The sequence below is a fragment of the Podarcis raffonei genome, chromosome 2, assembly GCF_027172205.1.
Source record: "Podarcis raffonei isolate rPodRaf1 chromosome 2, rPodRaf1.pri, whole genome shotgun sequence".
Classification (NCBI taxonomy): domain Eukaryota; kingdom Metazoa; phylum Chordata; class Lepidosauria; order Squamata; family Lacertidae; genus Podarcis; species Podarcis raffonei.
Genome location: NC_070603.1, coordinates 76420671 through 76438941, shown reverse-complemented (window position 1 = coordinate 76438941; position 18271 = coordinate 76420671). Strand labels below are relative to the sequence as shown.

At 40.1% G+C, this 18271-nt stretch overlaps 1 protein-coding gene across 2 annotated transcripts in view; it reads left to right on the top strand.

Moving 5' to 3' along the window:
* Window positions 1–17470, top strand: part of STIMATE (STIM activating enhancer) — a 33946-nt gene extending 16476 nt beyond the window's left edge. Inside the window, exons 4-8 of one of the 2 annotated variants that reach the window (XM_053377599.1) lie at window positions 801–922; window positions 9273–9385; window positions 10532–10609; window positions 12600–12749; window positions 13065–17470. In XM_053377599.1, coding sequence (XP_053233574.1) covers window positions 801–922; window positions 9273–9385; window positions 10532–10609; window positions 12600–12749; window positions 13065–13181 — 580 coding nt within the window. In that variant the 3' untranslated portion in view covers window positions 13182–17470. The remainder of the gene's footprint in view (window positions 1–800; window positions 923–9272; window positions 9386–10531; window positions 10610–12599; window positions 12750–13064) is intronic. The other variant, XM_053377600.1, reaches the window with a different exon arrangement.
* Window positions 17471–18271: the final 801 nt, after the last annotated feature.

Sequence of the window (18271 nt, the reverse complement as noted above, 5' to 3'; positions counted from 1 at the left end):
TGCTTCATAAACATCCTTGTAGTGCAGAACAGCATCAAGCTACTTCTTTCCTGCAATGCACAAGTCCCTTCAAATGATAAACCCTAACTTTGAAACGCTAATATTCCTCCAGATGGAGCAATTCTGTCAAAAAAAGCTGGGAAATAGAGATGATCAGTCACAGCTTGATTGTTTTCCAGGACAATAGTGACCTCTGGTGGGCTCCAGTATAATAATAGCTCAAACTTATGCATCCAGGTTGATCGATCCAAATGTCTTAATCCATCTAGCCTCTCATTCCACAGTAATGTATTCATGTAGTGTGTGTTTTTTAAAAAACAACAAAAAATCCACTTCAAACAGAACTTCTATTGACTTTTTGCTTGCACTTTTGCATTTGAGCATCTACATGCACATAGATTTCTATCTTAGCAATTGCTCTATGAGGAAGACTAAAGCTCAAAACGAGTGACTGGACCAAGCATATCTAGCATGCCTAATGACTAAGCAGGGATTTGAATCTGAATTGCCCTGGTCCTAGTCCAACACGGTAACCACTGTACTGCACTAGCCCTTGAGTGTGTCCCTGCCTACCTATGCTTGCTACTTGACCACTAAAAATGAAGAATGAAGAGTAGCATATCTTAAAATTACTGTGTGATTAAGTTGCTAGGCTTTTTGAATAGGTGACAGCGCTGTCAAATGCAAGATCTAGGTGGTGGTGATGGCTGAGAGTCATATGGATTGGAATTTTGATTATGGCAGCTGCATGGGCCTCAGATATGTCCTATTTCTCTTGTGTATTTTTCTTATCCCTTTAGGTACCTTATCAACTTTCTGCTGGATGCCACCTTGGGAATGCTGCTAATTTATGCTGGTGTGCGGGCAGTAAACAGCATTGTTGAATGGCAGCAGTGGGAGTCCCTTCGCTTTGGTGAATATGGTAAAGATTTTGATGTCTTAGAAAGGAATTCTTTGGGGGCTGAGCTGCTTTAATAACTTACTAGATGGGCAGTTTTAATGTATTTGGCATATCAGCACCTGCAACTGTATAGCATGTTTCTTTTCCAAAGGTGCAGATATTTGATTGCTGTACATTGCCAAGATGCAAGCTGGAGTGAATCTCCTAACAAAGCAGTAATGTTTCGCATTCAGAAAGCAGCACATCAGCTGGCTGAGAATGATGGCTGTGGTCTGCAACAGATCTGGGGTTTTTTCCAGCTTTGAGACATAAGGACTTTAGTCTTCTGCTCTTTCAGATGACTCCACCTTTTGTCCCTTACGATTGGAACTGCCTCCCAGAATCAGATAAACATTAATGCCCCCTTCTCTTACTTCCTTCAGATACCAGCTCACAACCCACCTGCTGTGTGAAGCCTTCACCCCCTAGTCCCCAGCCCCTAGTGTCATTAAGACTGTAATTGAAATAGTTCTTTCTTTCTTCTATTTTCCCCTGCATCCATTTCCCTTCCTACGTCAAATTTTAGATTGAAAGACCTATCTTCTTGTGTTTTTGTAAAACACCACTCACATTATGAGCATGAAATATATAATAATTTGGACCTGGAATAATACACAGTAAAGCCCTATTCACGGGTTCTCCCCCTCTGTCTCATCTCCATACCCATCTGCTGTAGGAGACTTGCTATATCTGTTAAAGCATCCTGTAGAATTTAGAACTCTAAATGCACAAGATTCTAAATTCTACAGGCAGCGTCCACAAACACAACAGGCTCCCTGCTGCAGGCGGGGAAGAACTACCCAGCACATCCCCATTCTTCCCCGTATTGGATAAAGAAAAAGAGAACACTATCACAGGCTCATGTGAAGCCTGTGGAAATATTTCAATGCTGAATCATGTCTAAATTGAATTTCTTACTAGCCACCCTCAAAGCATCCTGCATCTAGGAGATCCTGGAAAGTCCTTCTATTCTTAACCCAATAGGGAGCCTTGAGCTCATGGATGTGCTTGTCTCCCCGGGTGAAATGGCTTTGTACAGTTACTGGGTTTATCTTTGTCTCAGATTTTCCTGAGCCCCGTATTCATTTCTTCCCCCACTACTTTTGGTTGGGTAGTGGATTCAGGGAGACTCCAGATGCAAAAAAAAAATTCCACTATTATGCCAGATTGGATAACTCTTCCTCCTTGCAAAGTGATTTGCTCCCCGCTCATATTAGATTGAGAAATAAACGTCTTTGCACTTAAGTCCTGAAAGTGTTTAGGATGCCTTGGAGATCATAAGTCAGAATTACTGAGGTTCAGCAGTGCAGTTTTGGCCAAGTTCCAGAGATGAACTTTAGGCATGCCCAGTGGGATTTCTGACTCTGCGCAGAAATCTCTTGCAGTATCACAAACTGCTCTGCAAAACTTTCTCTGTTTCAAAAGTGCCAGGTGGGAAGTAGACTAAAGGAAGAGAGTATTTTAATTCATGCTTAGGATTAGGAAAATGAGCATTCTTTCCCCCCCTGAATTAACTAATGAAACACTCCCTGACCTTTCTTGCATTTTCAGATTGCCTCCTATGAGCTCACTCACTTTCCTAGATGTATCATTTGATCCCTAGCGATAGCTTGATATTACTTCAGTAGGACAACAACTCTGTTCTCATATTAAAAGCCTGTCTTTTTATGGATTTAATTTGATAGTGTCTTGGGAGGAGAATTGATACCTCAACATATGCAGGAGGAGCTGCTGGTGTTATGGCAGATTGAGTTGCATGGGGAGAGTGAGGGAAGTCTGAGTCTAAACGCTGGCACTTGTATTTCTTTCACAGCCTCATTTGATTGATAGTTATATTACATATGGGCGCTACTATTTCAACAGAGAACAAAAGTAACATAATAGGTGAGAACCAAAAAACTGCTAAAATGCATGTGTGCATTTTCTGACCTGTGGTCAGGAATGATGGCAAGTGTAGTTTGCATCACATTGTCCACCCTTGGGCTGTAGCCTTTCAAGCTTCTTACTCTCTTCCATGTAAATTCAGCTCTCCTTTATTTTGTCAGCCTTAACTACGGTGCAGCATTGCGTCTATACTGATCAGTCAGCTTTCAAACAGAGCTTAACACTTGAAGTTGATCCTCCAGTACTCCAGGGGTTGGTGCAGATGTAATGCTTATACAATGGTTAACACCATCACACGAGATTTATATCTACATGTAATAAGCATACGAGGTGGAAGTGTGCAATCCTCTTCCAATCGCTTAACCTTATTTAAAAGAGTGGCAGCATTATGTCTGCATTCATCATCATCATTTTATTTGTATGTTGCCTTTCCATAGTTAAACCAATGCTCAAAGCGGCTTACAAGATGACAAGACATAATTACCAACATAACAGAAGTCATAAGCAGTAAATAAAACACAACCAAAAGTACACAACCAAATGGAAAACAATTTCCACATAAATCATAAAATCTAAAACTAAGCCTACAGCATTAATATCAATCACAATTTAAAATGACACAGATAAAAAATAAAAGCAATTTAAAAAACAGAAACAGAGCCCTCTCTGCCCAGCAGCAGCAGCAGTCCTTTATGGAGCCTGTCAGGCCCCGCCCCAAGCCAGGTGGAGAGAAGCAGGGCAGGGCCCTTCAGGCTCCCAGCAGGTCAGTCCTTGCAATGCTTGCAATTGAGCAATGCTTTGAATGGAAAGGCAGCATCCGCCGGATTATCGGCTGTTGTCTTTTCTTCTTGGCCTCCTGTCATTCAGTTAAGGTAAACTTGGGCTGTGCAAAATGGATTTTGTACACCAACTGCTAAGCTATTCTAAAACGGAGGCTACTAAATTTCTGTTCCAGTCTGGAAACATTTATTGGGGGAGGGAAATACTTTTATTTGTTTGAAAGTCTTACTACTATTCCTACTTTAACCTGAGACTAAGCAGTGCAACAATGACTTGCATTTATCTTTTGTACACAGGTCCATTCATACTTGTATGTATCTGTAATGAGGAAGTTGGGCATATAAGTGAGGGTTTTCTATACTGACGCCAGCCTCGAGAAACTAATTCCTGCTTTGGCTTCCCTACCTGTTTATCAGGACACTTCTCTGGTGGGGGAATTCCTGTAGTAAGGGAGACATGCAGTGTAGAATGTAGTGTAGAAAGAGAAACAGCCCTTGAGTTTTGGTTCCCTTCCCATGATATTTAAGTAAAGCTGTTTATTTCCTCTGAAAATGATGGAATAGCTTTCAACCAGTATTTGATATACAGATAATGAGTTTATCGTGACTGATTAATAATAGTTTTATTTCACAAGCACCTGGATAAATCCTAAGATCTCTATACAATATAAAACAGATAAAACACAACCCGCTTCCCGCCAGGCTTGTAGTGCGAGTAAACAGAAGGGAAGGGGCCACGAAACACAATTTTGGGTTTGTAGTACCATTTGAAAGCCTGAGCTCTGCCAAAGCAAAATACATAAACTTGCTTCTTCTTTTTTAATGGAAGCTGGAATCCCTTGTAACTTGCAAGTTGCCAAAATGTGTCTTTAGTACATGAGAATAAAAAGAAGGGAAAAGAGGCTAAGGAAAGGCAGCTTAGTGTGTTCTTTAAGTGTGCCCCTTCTTCTTGCTTCACACTTTGCTCAGTTCTATACAGTGGACCCTCGGGTAATAAAACTTTCGGGTTGCAAACACGGCAAACCTGGAAGTGTATACTTCCGGGTTTCACTGCATGCGCAGAAGCGCTCTATCGTGCCATGCGCAGAAGCGGCACCTCATGTTGCAGACATTTTGGCGTATGTAAGGACCTCCAGAACGAATTAAGTATGTATCCAGAGGGTCCACTGTATAGGAATTGGGAGATGTGTGCATCTGAAGGTACTGTGGAATAATGACATTTGCTACATTGGTGACAGGAGGCACCCATAAATTTATACATGACAGTACATGCATGTAATTTAACATGGGTCTTGTTGACTCCAGGAAAATATACGAAGGATTGCTGTCTTTGTGTGGGAGAATTTCAAGGTTTGCAGGAATACACAGAATTCCTCACTGCCCCATGAGAAAAGAGCATGCTCAGTTGCATCCAGTAGCCACTAAGAATATTGATTTGGAAAAGAAAATTGAGTTTGGGAGTGAGTTGGTCTGCGTCTTGTATATCATTCTGACTGACTTCTTTTCTGGCAAGATGCTCCAAAAACGGACCTGAAGGATCTAGAGCAGGAGGGTATTTGGAGCCACATAGAAATGTTTGTCTCTTCCGGTGTCTCTGTGGGGAACAGCAATAGCAAAAGGGAACTATGCTGCATTGGTGGAGGGGGGGATGAGAGAAATCCTATACAAAGATTATATATTTTAAATGTTACTATTAAAGCATTAAGATATATTAAAATTGCATGTGTTAACCTGCAAATAGAGAGCTCGGTATATTTCAAATTCCACTGAACAAAGAGAGATGGTTCCCAATATACCAATTCAAAATCTGGACTGGAGAAAGAGGCTTGAATTTTTATTGCTGAAATGTTTATTAATAATCTGTAATTAACTCTAGACAGAGTTATATATTTAATTGGCGGTGCATGGGATATACTTCAGTAACACTCTTTATTAGAAATTTCCAGACTTCGAAGCGTTAAGTGCTCAAATGTTATATAGCACTGACATAAAAAAAGATTATAAACATCAAGACCAGCAAGTAAAATATCTGGTGCATGTCTTTCAAAGCCATGCCAGAAAAGGAAATGACCAGGGCCCATTCCACATTACAGCTGTTTGAAGGTATTCGAGTTTCCATTGCAGCGTTCTCAGGCTCAGCTGTTAGTCTGTATTTGAAGATACCATGAAACTGACTTGAAAGCAGAGAGGGAAATATCATAAGAAATAGCTGCATTCTAGTTGTGCTGACACTGCTTATTGAGAACCATTACAGCAAATCAGATCATGTGCAGAAGCTTTTTAAAACTCGTATTTTAGCTAGTGCTTCGTCCTCTTATCCAATTCTCATATGTGAGTAAACAGGAAGACTCAACTCCACCGGGTTTGTTTGCTTTTTAAAAATACTCACATTTGTACTAGCCTGTTTTAGGTAGTCCATTTCCCTCCAGAGCAGTAAGATAATTAAAAACTCCAAAGAATCTTATTGCGGCTTCAGCTAAATAATTGTAAATAGTATTGAGAATGTGATGGGTTGTACAGCAGCTATATTTGAGAAATTAATATGATCCTAGTAGACTAGAGAGGAGTGAATAGTGTCAATCTTAACAAGCTTGTCTTCTGTACATGGGAAAACAACCACGCAAATAAGGAAGCTGCTTGGGCATACCACGAGCAAAATTTGTCGCAGTTAATATGGGTTAATTAAAACTGAATATGTCATAGTCTAGTTCACTTATTTTGCCAAAACTCCTAGTTGGTATAGAAAGGACTTAGACAAGGCATTTGATTCAGGGGGCAGTCCGATGGAGCGTAATGGAGCCGCAGGATCACTGTTACAATCACAGTCCTGCCAAGCATGTCAGCCGGAGCAGTAAGGGGGAACAGTCAGATCACCGTGGCAACCTGGAGTTGGTGCAACAACTGGGCCCACTGTAGACATGTGGCAGCAAGGGGGCCTGTTTGCGATCCAGTGGCTCAGGCTGCTTAGCCCCACCCCTGAACCTCCTGGGCTGGGGGAGTTGGATTGGGCAGAGGTTTTTCTCGGCTGAGCCCCTCTGGCCTCTATCTGCAGAGTGGCATCAGCCACTGGATCAGCATGGAGTTCCTTAGCCCCACCCACATGCTTGTCAACACTTTCAAAGAACTCTATATGTTTAGTGAGACAGGACCTAACCTTTGCAAAACCATATTGATTCTTTTTCAGCAATATTTTGTTCAATTTGCTGTATGGCCTATAAATACCAAGATCTCCCCTCCCCTGCGCCACCTTCAAGTCTTCAGGTATAGAAGTCACTTGTAGAGAAAAGTTAAAATATTTTTTGTTAGAAGATTAGCCGTTTCACTTAAAAAAGAAGAAGAATTCTTGGGTGGATACAATCTCAGTTCAGTCCTGATTTGTTAATTTAAATTAATATATGAAGCTTAGAACTTCATATACCCTTCTCAGCTGTGGTTCCACTAGGCTTCTGAACTAAAGTCAGAAGAGGACAGTATTGCCTTCTCATGCCAGAGAAGTACTGGGGGAAGCAGGGGCTGGCCCTGAGGTAAATGTCCTCTGCCTTCCTTGGCCTCGTCCCCAGAAGTTTGAACATCAGGGCCATGACACCTTTAGCATGCCTTCATTGTTTGGTGGTCCAGCTGCCATCCAACTGATTTCCTGCTTCTGGTATTTATTTAGATAAAGTATTATTGCTCTTAATGTTTTTTAGTAATATGCTTCTAAAAAACACAGGTATTTTTTTCTTTTTTTTGAAAAAAACCCTTTTATTTATGCAATTTTAACAGCTTTTATATACACATCGTACAGCATCCATCGCTTATCTCTTTTCCTAAGACTTCCCAACCCATCTCTCTGTGGCATTCTAGGGAAATCTTGATCTTGATGTTTCACCCATTACCATTTCAGGTCTTCCTTTTTGATGTTACCTGGTGCTCATATGTTAACTCCTACTTGTAGGTTAAATTGTATATTGTACCCTCTAAGATAATCTCCAAAACACCTCCACTCTTCTCTTACTTTTTTTGTTGATTTAGTCATTTCATCGAGTCTGACTCTTTGTGACCCCATAAAGCAGAGGACACCAGGCACTCCTGTCTTCCACTGCCTCCTGCAGTTTGGTCAAACTCATGCTGGTAGCTTCGAGAACACTGTCCAGCCATCTCGTCCTCTGTCGTCCCCTTCTCCTTGTGCCCTCCATCTTTCCCAACATCAGGGTCTTTTCCAGGGAGGCTTCTCTTCTCATGAGGTGGCTGAAGTATTGGAGTCTCAGCTTCAGGATCTGTCCTTCCAGTGAGCACTCAGGGCTGATTTCCTTAAGAATGGATCGGTTTCATCTTCTTGCAGTCCATGGGACTCTTGAGTCTCCTCCAGCACCATAATTCAAAAGCATCCATTCTTTAGCGATCAGCCTTCTTTATGGTCCAGCTCTCACTTCCATACATCACTACTGGGAAAACCATAGCTTTAACTATACTGACCTTAAACTCATCCTTATTCCTTAGTTTATCAGTCATAGTTACTAATTCTATGTAGTATATCAATTTGTTCTGCCAAATTTCCTTGGTGAGTATCTCTTCTTCTTTCCTTTTTTTCCTTCTTTCCCATTTTTTGTTTGATAGCATTTCTTCTTGCATTCCTTTTTCTTCTCATTGCGTCAAGGCTTCCATTTTTCTGGGGGAATGCCCTCTGGTATATTTGACGCTGCTCATTCACTATGCTGCTGTCTTCCTGAGCTTGATGGCACTTTCCACATCTAGGGCATACATTGCAGCTGAGCTTCAATTATTATGCATAGCTGTCAACTTTTCCCTTTTCTTGCGAGGAATCCTATTGGAATAATGGAATTTCCCTTAAAAAGGGGGAAAGTTGACAGCTATGTTATTATGGATTTGAATAACCTTCAAGTATTCTAGAGAGCTTTGACTCTTTTGAACTTTCTTTTTACTAGTCTATTCCATTTCTTATAAGCCTTCTTTTTTGAAGTCATGGCTGCGAATCCCAGATTTGACCTCCATAGAGGAAGAATAGTGACTCATTTGTATGGGCACTAAACTGTGAAAAGCTACCCAGTGACATTTTGCAGAAGTTTAGTGAAGGGTCCATTACCTTTCAGTGTTTTTGCTAACAACTTTGAAGGAATGGGCAGCACCCTTGATGATTTGATGAAAGGTTTCAGGATTAGGCTGTACATGCACGTGTCGTAAGAAGGCACAGACAATGTGAAGAGTCTTTTTTCAAAAAATTGTTATAAGTGCTATTGCAGTTAGCTGTTTGGTGTTTTGTAACAGTGGTTATTCACTATTACAGGAGGTTAGTTTTCGTTTTTCGTTTGCTCAGTCCAGAGACAGTGTATATATAACATTTTAAGTTTTGATTAGAAGATGCAGCCATTTGCCACACACGACACAACATGAAAGGCGGTGGGGTTTTTTGTTTAGAGGTAGGTTCATTTTGTAAACACAGAATGTTAGAGGACCCCTCAAGGCACATGAGAAATGAATGCTTCCACCTTTGTGTGTGTTCAGTTTCAACTTCTGAAATCGTGTAAATCTGTCTTAGAATGAGATTAAGCAGTTTTGTTTCCAAATAAGGGATAACCAAGAATCTAGTAGATTCATAGTGTCTTCCTAGCTACTCAGATGCGATTTAAGCTTGCTTGCTTGCTAACCATTTGTGTTTTGTTTTGTAGGTGACCCCCTTCAGTGCAGTGCTTGGGTGGGCCAGTGTGCATTGTACATAGTCATCATGATGTTTGAGAAAACCATCATCATCATAGTTCTCCTAATACCTCAGTGGAAAGAGGTTTGAGTCTTGATATACATATATTTAATAGATAGAGAGATAGATAGACAGACCATATAGTAACCAGTGCTTTAATTTAATTCAATGAGACTAGTCCAGTGCTAACAACTGACCTAATGAAAATATTTGTGGTGGCTAATCCTTAATAGTAAGATACCATATTGCATTTGTAGGGTATGAATAACCATTTATTCAAAAACCTTCCTTCTGTCCTGTTGAGTAGATGCTTCAGTTACAATTTATTCTCTCAGGTTCTTTCAGCTAAGATACTCTGAGTAGACTCCCTGAAATCAATGGCAAGCTTAAGTCCATTGACATCAGTGGGACTTCTCTGGGTATGATATTGTCGGCTAAAATCTGTATATGTGATGGTAGACTCCCAAATAGTGAATAGGATCTTATCATAGACTCTAGGGCAGTGCCAAGCATCTAAATATTAAAGTGCTGAAAAATTAATAGATCACTTGGTAATCTAGAAGCAGGTGACATGCCTATGCGTTCTGCAACTACATACAGTTTCCACCATCCCTCTTTTTCCAGTTTTATCCTTTTTCTGAATTCTGCTTTCATGAAGCTGACTAGAAAATTGCAAGGCCTGCAACTATCAGTCTTCCTTGTATAAAGAAGTTCCAGATGCAGAGGTCTCTGGTTCTTGGAGCTAACACTATTCAGGGCTTTGAATAGTATTTCCTAGGCCATTTATTTCAAAATACACTTGTTGCTGACCAACAGTGCTTTTTAATCATTGTGGATTAAAGCAATAAAGTGTCTGGATATGTTTAATGTTCAATTTATTATTTCAGGCCCTAGTGAAAAAGGTACACATCTTAACATCATTTCAGAACAAACCTAATATCGTCATTATGCTATAGGTTGTATCCGATGGTATCTGTGCATGAGTGGAAGAGACTTCCACTCCTGCAAGAGGACCTCACCATCTTTTCCTTCCTTGCAGCCCTCTCATGCTCTGAAAAGAGTTCAGTCACGTAATGTTGGATTTCACTTAGTAAAAACCTATTTCATTTCTGTCCCCTCAGCTCGTCCCTTTAACTTGATACCACATACAGTGAAAAAAGATAACCTGAAAACTCAGTTGTACATGTATGTAATTCCATAATATTAATGTGCTTCTTTCTCTCTTTGCAGGTAGCTGTATTGAATCCTATAAAGAATCCTCAGTTGGAGCTGGCTATTGTCATGCTAATAGTCCCCTTCTTTGTAAATGTTGGTATAAACAAACGTTTTCTGGATATTTAGTGTGTTTAAAAATATTTATACTTGGGAGTGCAAATACATTGCAGTGGCACTTGACGGAACATAAATGTAAAAGGTTAATTGGCTTTGAACATAGCATTTAGTTGTAGGACAGGTATCAATTTTTTCATCATTTCTAAATCCTCTTCAAAGAAATAGTGATTTCTCTTCCATTATGGTGATTGTAAGAACATTAATGGATAAGTGGGAAGCCAACCCCCCCCACACAACATACACACACACTTTGCTTTCAAAAGTAGGGAATAATCAGAAATCATTTTTAAAATTAGTTTTAATCTTATTCATATTGAGGCACATAAATTGATTTGAGCTACTTGTCTGTTCTTTGACTGTGTTCAACTACTCCGTGAAGCTAAGCGTGCTGATTTTATAGGGGCATTTTTCTTACAGAAGTAAAGGCTCCTGAAGATCTGCACATGTTCCATTGGTTAAACAATAACCACATTGCTAAGTGTAGGACTATTTGCTTCTTGTGCCAAACAGTATGTTTCTGTCCATAGTCGAGAATCTTTAATAATAATAATAATAATAATAATTAATTAATTACTTTATACCCCGCCCATCTGGCTGAGTTTCCCCAGCCACTCTGTGTGACTCCCAATCGAGTGTTAAAAACAATACAGCATTAAATATTATTGCCATACTGCTAATATGCACTTATGTTTACACAACATTGGGAGCTATGAATAATTACGATACTTTGTTATTTAATGCCATTATTTCATAAGTTAACTAGCTGTATTTTGTATTTCATGTGCTTCTCCATTACAATTACAGTTTTAAAATACTTGACCACCATTTGACTTTTCAAGTGGCCCAAGGGAACAACTGTGTACAGTGTAGTTGGACATGGGGCTTTTCGCTCTTGAAATATTTTAAAAGAGGAAGCAGTTTTGCACCAGGCACAAATTGAATAAGGTTTCGTATGTCAAAATTAAGATCTTGCCTCAAGTCAGGAGAACAACAGGGTGCTTTTACACACCACTGTGCTCCCATTGCTGCACTCAGATAAATAACTTTCATAAATGAAATATGTGCAGCCTTGTGCAGCTGATCTTTTCAGAAGCAGCATTTATAATAGATGGGTCACCATCTCATGTATCTCACGTATGATAACATGTGTGACTAAAACATTTAAAGGATAATCTAATCAATATTCAGCAAGACACTTCAAAGTGCAGCAAAGTCCTAACTCAGAGTCTTCAGTGAATACCAAATCGGAAGCTGGCACATATTTCCAGTCAATCTGTCTGCCACTCTTTATTTTTTTCAATCATGAGCCACATCAGAGGGCACACAATTTAAATAAATGTTTGCTAAATGTAAAAGTGGATAGTTTTTTAGTCCTTCTGTTGTCTTGGTAGCACTCTGGGTTTTTTCTTTGCATTATCTTACCTGCTGAGTAATTATACAGGAGAAATGTGAACATTCACTGCGAGTATAAGAATTCTTATATAGAAATGAGTTTTTGTTGTATATGCTAATCCACTAAAACCATTTTTTTATTTTCTAAGCAAGTAGGGAAATGTGCTACACCTGGGTTGCCAATGAGGTACCTTCCCGATGTTGCTGGACTATAGCTCCCATCATCCCTAGCCATCAACCAGGAAAGCTGAGGTTGATGGGATTTGGAATCCAACGACATCTGAGAGGGCACCAAGTTGACTACTCCTGTTTGAAACATCTCCTTCATGTTTTCTTTATAATTGAAGCTGCTGAACACAAGTGTAAGGTGCTCAGCATTCTTGGTGGCCCATTTAACTGTGTGTGTGTGTGTGTGTGTGTGTGTGTGTGTGTGTGTGTAGATAGATGATAGATAGATAGATAGATAGATAGATAGATAGATAGAGAGTCCTTACTGTAAGTCCCTTAAATATGACTGCTGTCTTATAGATTGAATGACAGATGGCACTTAACATTGACTTCTCCATCGTAACAGGCATTCATGTTCTGGGTAGTTGATAACTTCCTTATGAAGAAAGGGAAAACAAAAGCTAAACTTGAAGAAAAAGAAGCTGGGCAGGATTCAAGGAATGGAAGTAAAGTTCGATACAGGAGAGCGGCCTCACACGAAGAGTCTGAGTCAGAGGCAAGTTCTGCATTTGCTATTCCTATAGTTTACAGTAAGCAAATGAGAAGGGAGTGATAGTGCAACCTTATGTAACTTTAGTTTTTGCTTTTATTCCAATAACGGTACTGTATCTACTCCTTTTTGCGGTGTTGATAAAGGGCAAGGTTAACAGTTACTTAAAGACCCAAGTGAGTCATACATACTACTTGTTTAGCTTACAACACTTCCCTCTCCCCCTTATAAAAGTGTGTTTGCATTTGAAGATACTTTTGGGTGAGTGAGGGAAAATAAATACGAGTTCTGTCTAATTGCATGTCAAAATTTTGCCTATAGATCCTAATTTCAGCAGACGATGAAATGGAAGAATCAGATGTTGAAGAGGATCTTCGGAGACTGACTAACTTAAAGCCTGTAAAGAAAAAGAAGCATCGATTTGGTCTGCCTGTATGACAGATTCTGTGGCCTGCACATCTGCAGGTTTTGTGACAGATGCTTCTATGGACAGTGGATTTTTCACTTGGCAACACTCTGCTTATTGCCTGGAAACTGACTCAGAAGAAACAGAACATGGATAGTGGGGAAAGCTACCTGTTCAGTTGCACTATGGAAACACTGACCAAATATGCAAGAGTACCTTTTCATCATGGGTGGAAAAATTCTTGTTACCAAGGTGATTTGTACGTGACCCTTTTGAAAAAGGCGCCATAGAGCACCATTGTTTCTGCTATGGTTCCTGAACGATATTATGAGAGAGACGTCGGATTAACAACATTTGAATCAGTATGTTTTATTACTAAAAAAAAAGGCTTTTGCAACATATTCCTAGGACAGAATAGTTTTGCAGTTACAAATCGTAACTTAATATTCTTATGTAACTTTACTTCTTAAGGGTACTTTTGGCTGTCAAAGTTGCCCCACCCCCCTACCCCAAAGCTCCTCTAACCTATTTGAACTTTTATATTTAAGTTATATTTTCATACTGGGATATTTAAGGATTGTGTTTGTCAAAGAATATTATGTTGTTACTTTCTGTGTGTGGTGAAAAGGTCAAAAACTTGCAGCAAAAAAAAAAAAAATTCCATTGTGTCTGTCATATAAAGGAGAGTCATGTGACAAAGGGAAATGGTGGCCAAGTGGCTACTAGTTACACGTGGCCTTGAATGGGAGCTCTGTGCAAGCCTGGCTAAACCAAAACACAGTGAAAGGCAGCAAGTAGTTGGCAGATTAAATCCCTGGTCACTTCTGTGACCTGAAGACCATTTGGTGTATACATGGTCCTGTGCACTTTAGCATAAAAGCAACAATAATTGGCAATTCTATTTGTTGCTGAACATTTTAGAGACTTCAGTAATGTTGGTTTCTTAAGTGCTTGCAAGTCTTCTGAGCCCATATCTCAGCTATTCCAAATCTGAAGCAACATTCCTTTTCTATATATATGATATTACAATCTTTCCTTGAAACGATAACAGTTGGGCCTTCATGTGATCGACAGCTATGAAGAGTGATGTAACAGGATTTGTAATTCTGTTCTTCCTTAGAGCATTTCTTACTGCTACAAAGAGTGCTGATCACTTTTAGCAGTAACTCATTCCTCAATTTCCTAAGAACAAAATAAGGCCAGAGGTAACAGCACCTAATGCATATACTCACCCATTAACAACATCATGGTAGTTGCTGCTTTTGTTGTTCTGCTATCCTGTGGTAACTCAGAATATCTCTCTTGTCAATGGAATACTTGCCTACCTGATTTGGTGCCCACGACTTATTTTGATGCTAGTTACTGTTTGGCAGTTTTCCATGCTCATTTAAATCTTTGATACAACAAAACAGCAAAAGTGTTTTCAGAATAAGAAGGGGGGGATGCAAATCTGTAATTTATGGTATCTGAATATCAGACTGTATTTCAAGCCTTACAACACTTTCAACGACAGGAGCTCGGACTTTTCAGATATATTTTTTTACAGTTTTTATATGTGTAGTCTGTCTTAAATGCGGTCGGCTACACAGGCAGCTGGTGTTGGGGGATATCCCTGGACTTTGGGAGGTACAATGCAAGGCTCCATTGTTGCTTTTTGCTAGCTTAACAGCGGTAGTTCTGAGGGGAGTGACATTTGCCTCACTTGCCCAGCTGCCCATAAGAAGCATCTTAATGGGCGATGCGTTTCGGAACTACATAATGAATGGTGGGGGTTGTTTCTTTTGCACAGCATCATATCTGCAATGTTACATGTTGGTGTTCAGGGTGAAAACAAAGGGAAATGATGCTTATCTCAATATAAAGTTAAGCGAAGCCTCTATTAGGAGGCGGGGAAATGCCTGTTCTGTCAAGAATCACACCTGAAGGCAGGTTCCATCACACCTTTGTGAGATTCTTGGGGACAAATTAGATGTTTATGGGAGGCCTTCTCCCCAATACATCCACATCCTTATCCTCAGTAAGATTTATATGCAAATAACATGTATGGGCTTCCTCTGGACTGGGGCCACAGCAGAGGGGAAAGGATTAAAGCACCTCTTCTCTCCCTCATGCTTGAGTCCCCGTGCCGATGGGGTATTCCATACCTGTAATCTATTTTTAAAAGTTCATTCAGGGACTCAAAATTGTGTGGATGGCATCTCATTTCTGCAGAATGGCAGATACGGATATGATTTGTCAATTTAACTTACTTTACCTGAGGTAGTGAAACAAACCGAGATGAAACCGTAGGCCATTTATTTATTTTTCAGTTTAATAATACCTAGCTGACTAAATCCAAAAGCTTAACTTTATTCATTTCTTCCTGTGGCTTCAGTTACGTGAAATGTCTGTTTTAAACAGTGTTGGGATGGGGAATTGTAAAAAATGAACCCAAAGCCTTAATTGTGTTAAATATTCCAGCTTGGAGGAGACCTCAGATTTACCATTTTATTGAATAGCATGAGGCATTGGAGAGCAGCTTAATTCAAAAACCTAAAGAATAAAGGGTACTCTGTTCAGCTTTTTTGCTGCATTGTTGTATTTCACGGTGCTTTTTATGTCTTGCAGCTTGACATGATGAAGCAGTACTGGCCAAAGATGGGTTTAAAATGCTCAGATGTCAGTAAGTGTGCATGGACCACATTTAAGAACAATAAAAATTGCCTTTGTGGGTCGCATCTAGATCTATGTTTCCCACAACAGTCAGATTCCTCTAGGCCAGCCTTTCTCAACTTTGGCTCCCCATTTGTTGTTGGACTACAACTCCCATAATCCCTGACCACAGGCCCTGCTGGCTAGGGATGCTGGGAGTTGTAGTCCAACAATGTCTGAGGACCCAAGGTTGAGAAAGGCTGCTCTAGCTGTTACGCGGGACATCAAATTAATGGCCTTCTGCTGTCAAGTCCCCAGTAGCTGGTATTTAGAGGTACACACTGCTTCTATACAGAGGTCCCGCATGGTTGTCACAGCTGTTAAATCAGTTGTCTGTAAACGTCCATAAAGCTGTCAAAGCTAGTGGTCATTGCTACATCACATCAGAGTTAACATGTGAAGAAGTTGGAGAATGGCTTGAATTTTGCTCTAAGCTCTTCTGTAAAACAAACTAATTACTTTTGGAAAGGTGCAATAGAATAAAGAAACAATAATTTTGAATGGGGGCAGGGGCAGGGGCAGGATACAGCCTACCTGAAATTGGCTATGTTTTGTTCTTTACAGTGCTGCATTTTTGCTTGCCCTTAAATTGATTTGGGGTGTATTGGCTTGCTCTTCAGTGAGTTGTGGCAGTTTGAAGAGGGCAGAGGAAGTAGGCAAAACCTAAGTGGAACTCTGAAGGTCAATTTGTAAAGATCTTGTCACAAAAAAGTGTACTTCAGTCTGTGCTTGAGAAACCTGATTCTAATGTGACTAATGTGGTCCAGTTCTTTCTACGCTTAAAACAAAAATAGTACCGTGTGCTGAATTCAATGGAGAGACTATCAGTTTCCCCTTGCCAAATGGATGAGATCCAAAAATGGAACAGACCGTGATTTGCCTCATTGACTGTGCATGATATCATGTGCCCGACATAATTATTTGGGACATCCTGTGGTGGTTATGTAGTCATCATTTTCTGTTTTTAAACATATTAGTGTCTCCCATACTATCTTTAAATGAAATGCTGTGTGTTAATGTTGCTGAAAAAAATGTGTTACAAGCTTCTCTTCAGGGAAAAGACCTCATACTCGTTGATTTGTGAACCGAACTACAGCAATGCAAAGTGTTCCAAAGGCATTCCCCTCACAAGCATGTGCTTGGTTTCCAGCTATGCCTTGCTGGAAGGAAAGCGGTGGGAGGAGGGCTGTTCAGCCTTAACATTTCCTATTTTGAAATCTGGGCATCTTCGCCCCTGTGCATGGCTAATTGCAGTTTGCAGCATCCGTACAAAAGCAGTGTGGCGGTGGACGCAACAAAACCAGCCACATCGGCCAATAGGAAACTTGCAATGCATTAAAACTTTTGTAAAAGTTTCCAGTTAAATGACAGGAAATTACTATGGTTTTACAAAGCAAATGTGTTTTTGTTTTTTTAAGGGATACTCTTTTCAATTAGGATTTTTGGGTGCATCTGGGATTCGAAATAAAAAGTAGGTCCCTTGAATTTAAAAATGCAAGTCAAGATGTCCTCCGGATCATGTTTAACTTATGGTGTTTCATTAAAAGGGAAAGAATGTTATGTACCTAAATCATGGTTTACAATAAAGTTTTGACTTAATAAAAAAATGTCCCTTGGTCTCTTCACTTCATTACCTGCATATTGGATTTATTTAAGATACAGTTAACTGGCGGTAGCAGATACTGCAAAGGGGTTGAATCTGGTAACCCAGTGGTCATTTCTTAACTATTTTATTGAAGATGGCCCCACATGAAGAGCACTGAGGGAGTCCAATGTAAATGGACTCAGTGCATGAGTTACGCCTGAGACCTGGTTCCCTTTCTCCAGGTAGGGTTGCTGCAGTTAGCAAAGCAGTTGAAGCTGGCAAAGGTATTCCCAACCATTGAGACCATGTGTGTACACAGAGATAGTGCCAGTTTGTAGGATAACCCCCAAAGCTGTACAGTGGTACCTCGGGTTACATATGCTTCAGGTTACATACGCTTCAGGTTACAGACTCCGCTAACCCAGAAATATTACCTCAGGTTAAGAACTTTGCTTCAGGATAAGAACAGAAATTGGGCAGCGGCGACAGCAGGAGGCCCCATTAGCTAAAGTGGTGCTTCAGTTTAAGAACAGTTTCAGGTTAAGAACAGACCTCCGGAACGAATTAAGTACTTAACCCGAGGTACCACTGTACTTGGTACTTCAGGAAAGGTATAACATCATCTAAGACAGGTTAAATATCTCCATCCAGAATTAGAGTTCCTAATCAACAGCTTGGCTAGCTGAAGTTTTGGCATGTTTGCCTTCATCCATATCCCCTTCCCCTCAGCTGTACTTACCTCAGCAAGGCCTACTTCTTGCTTTTGGAATTCAGCTGGAGAGAGTAGTGGAAATTGATATTAAAATGGCCCAGAAGATTGACTTTTTGCTGAGGAGAATTAGCAAC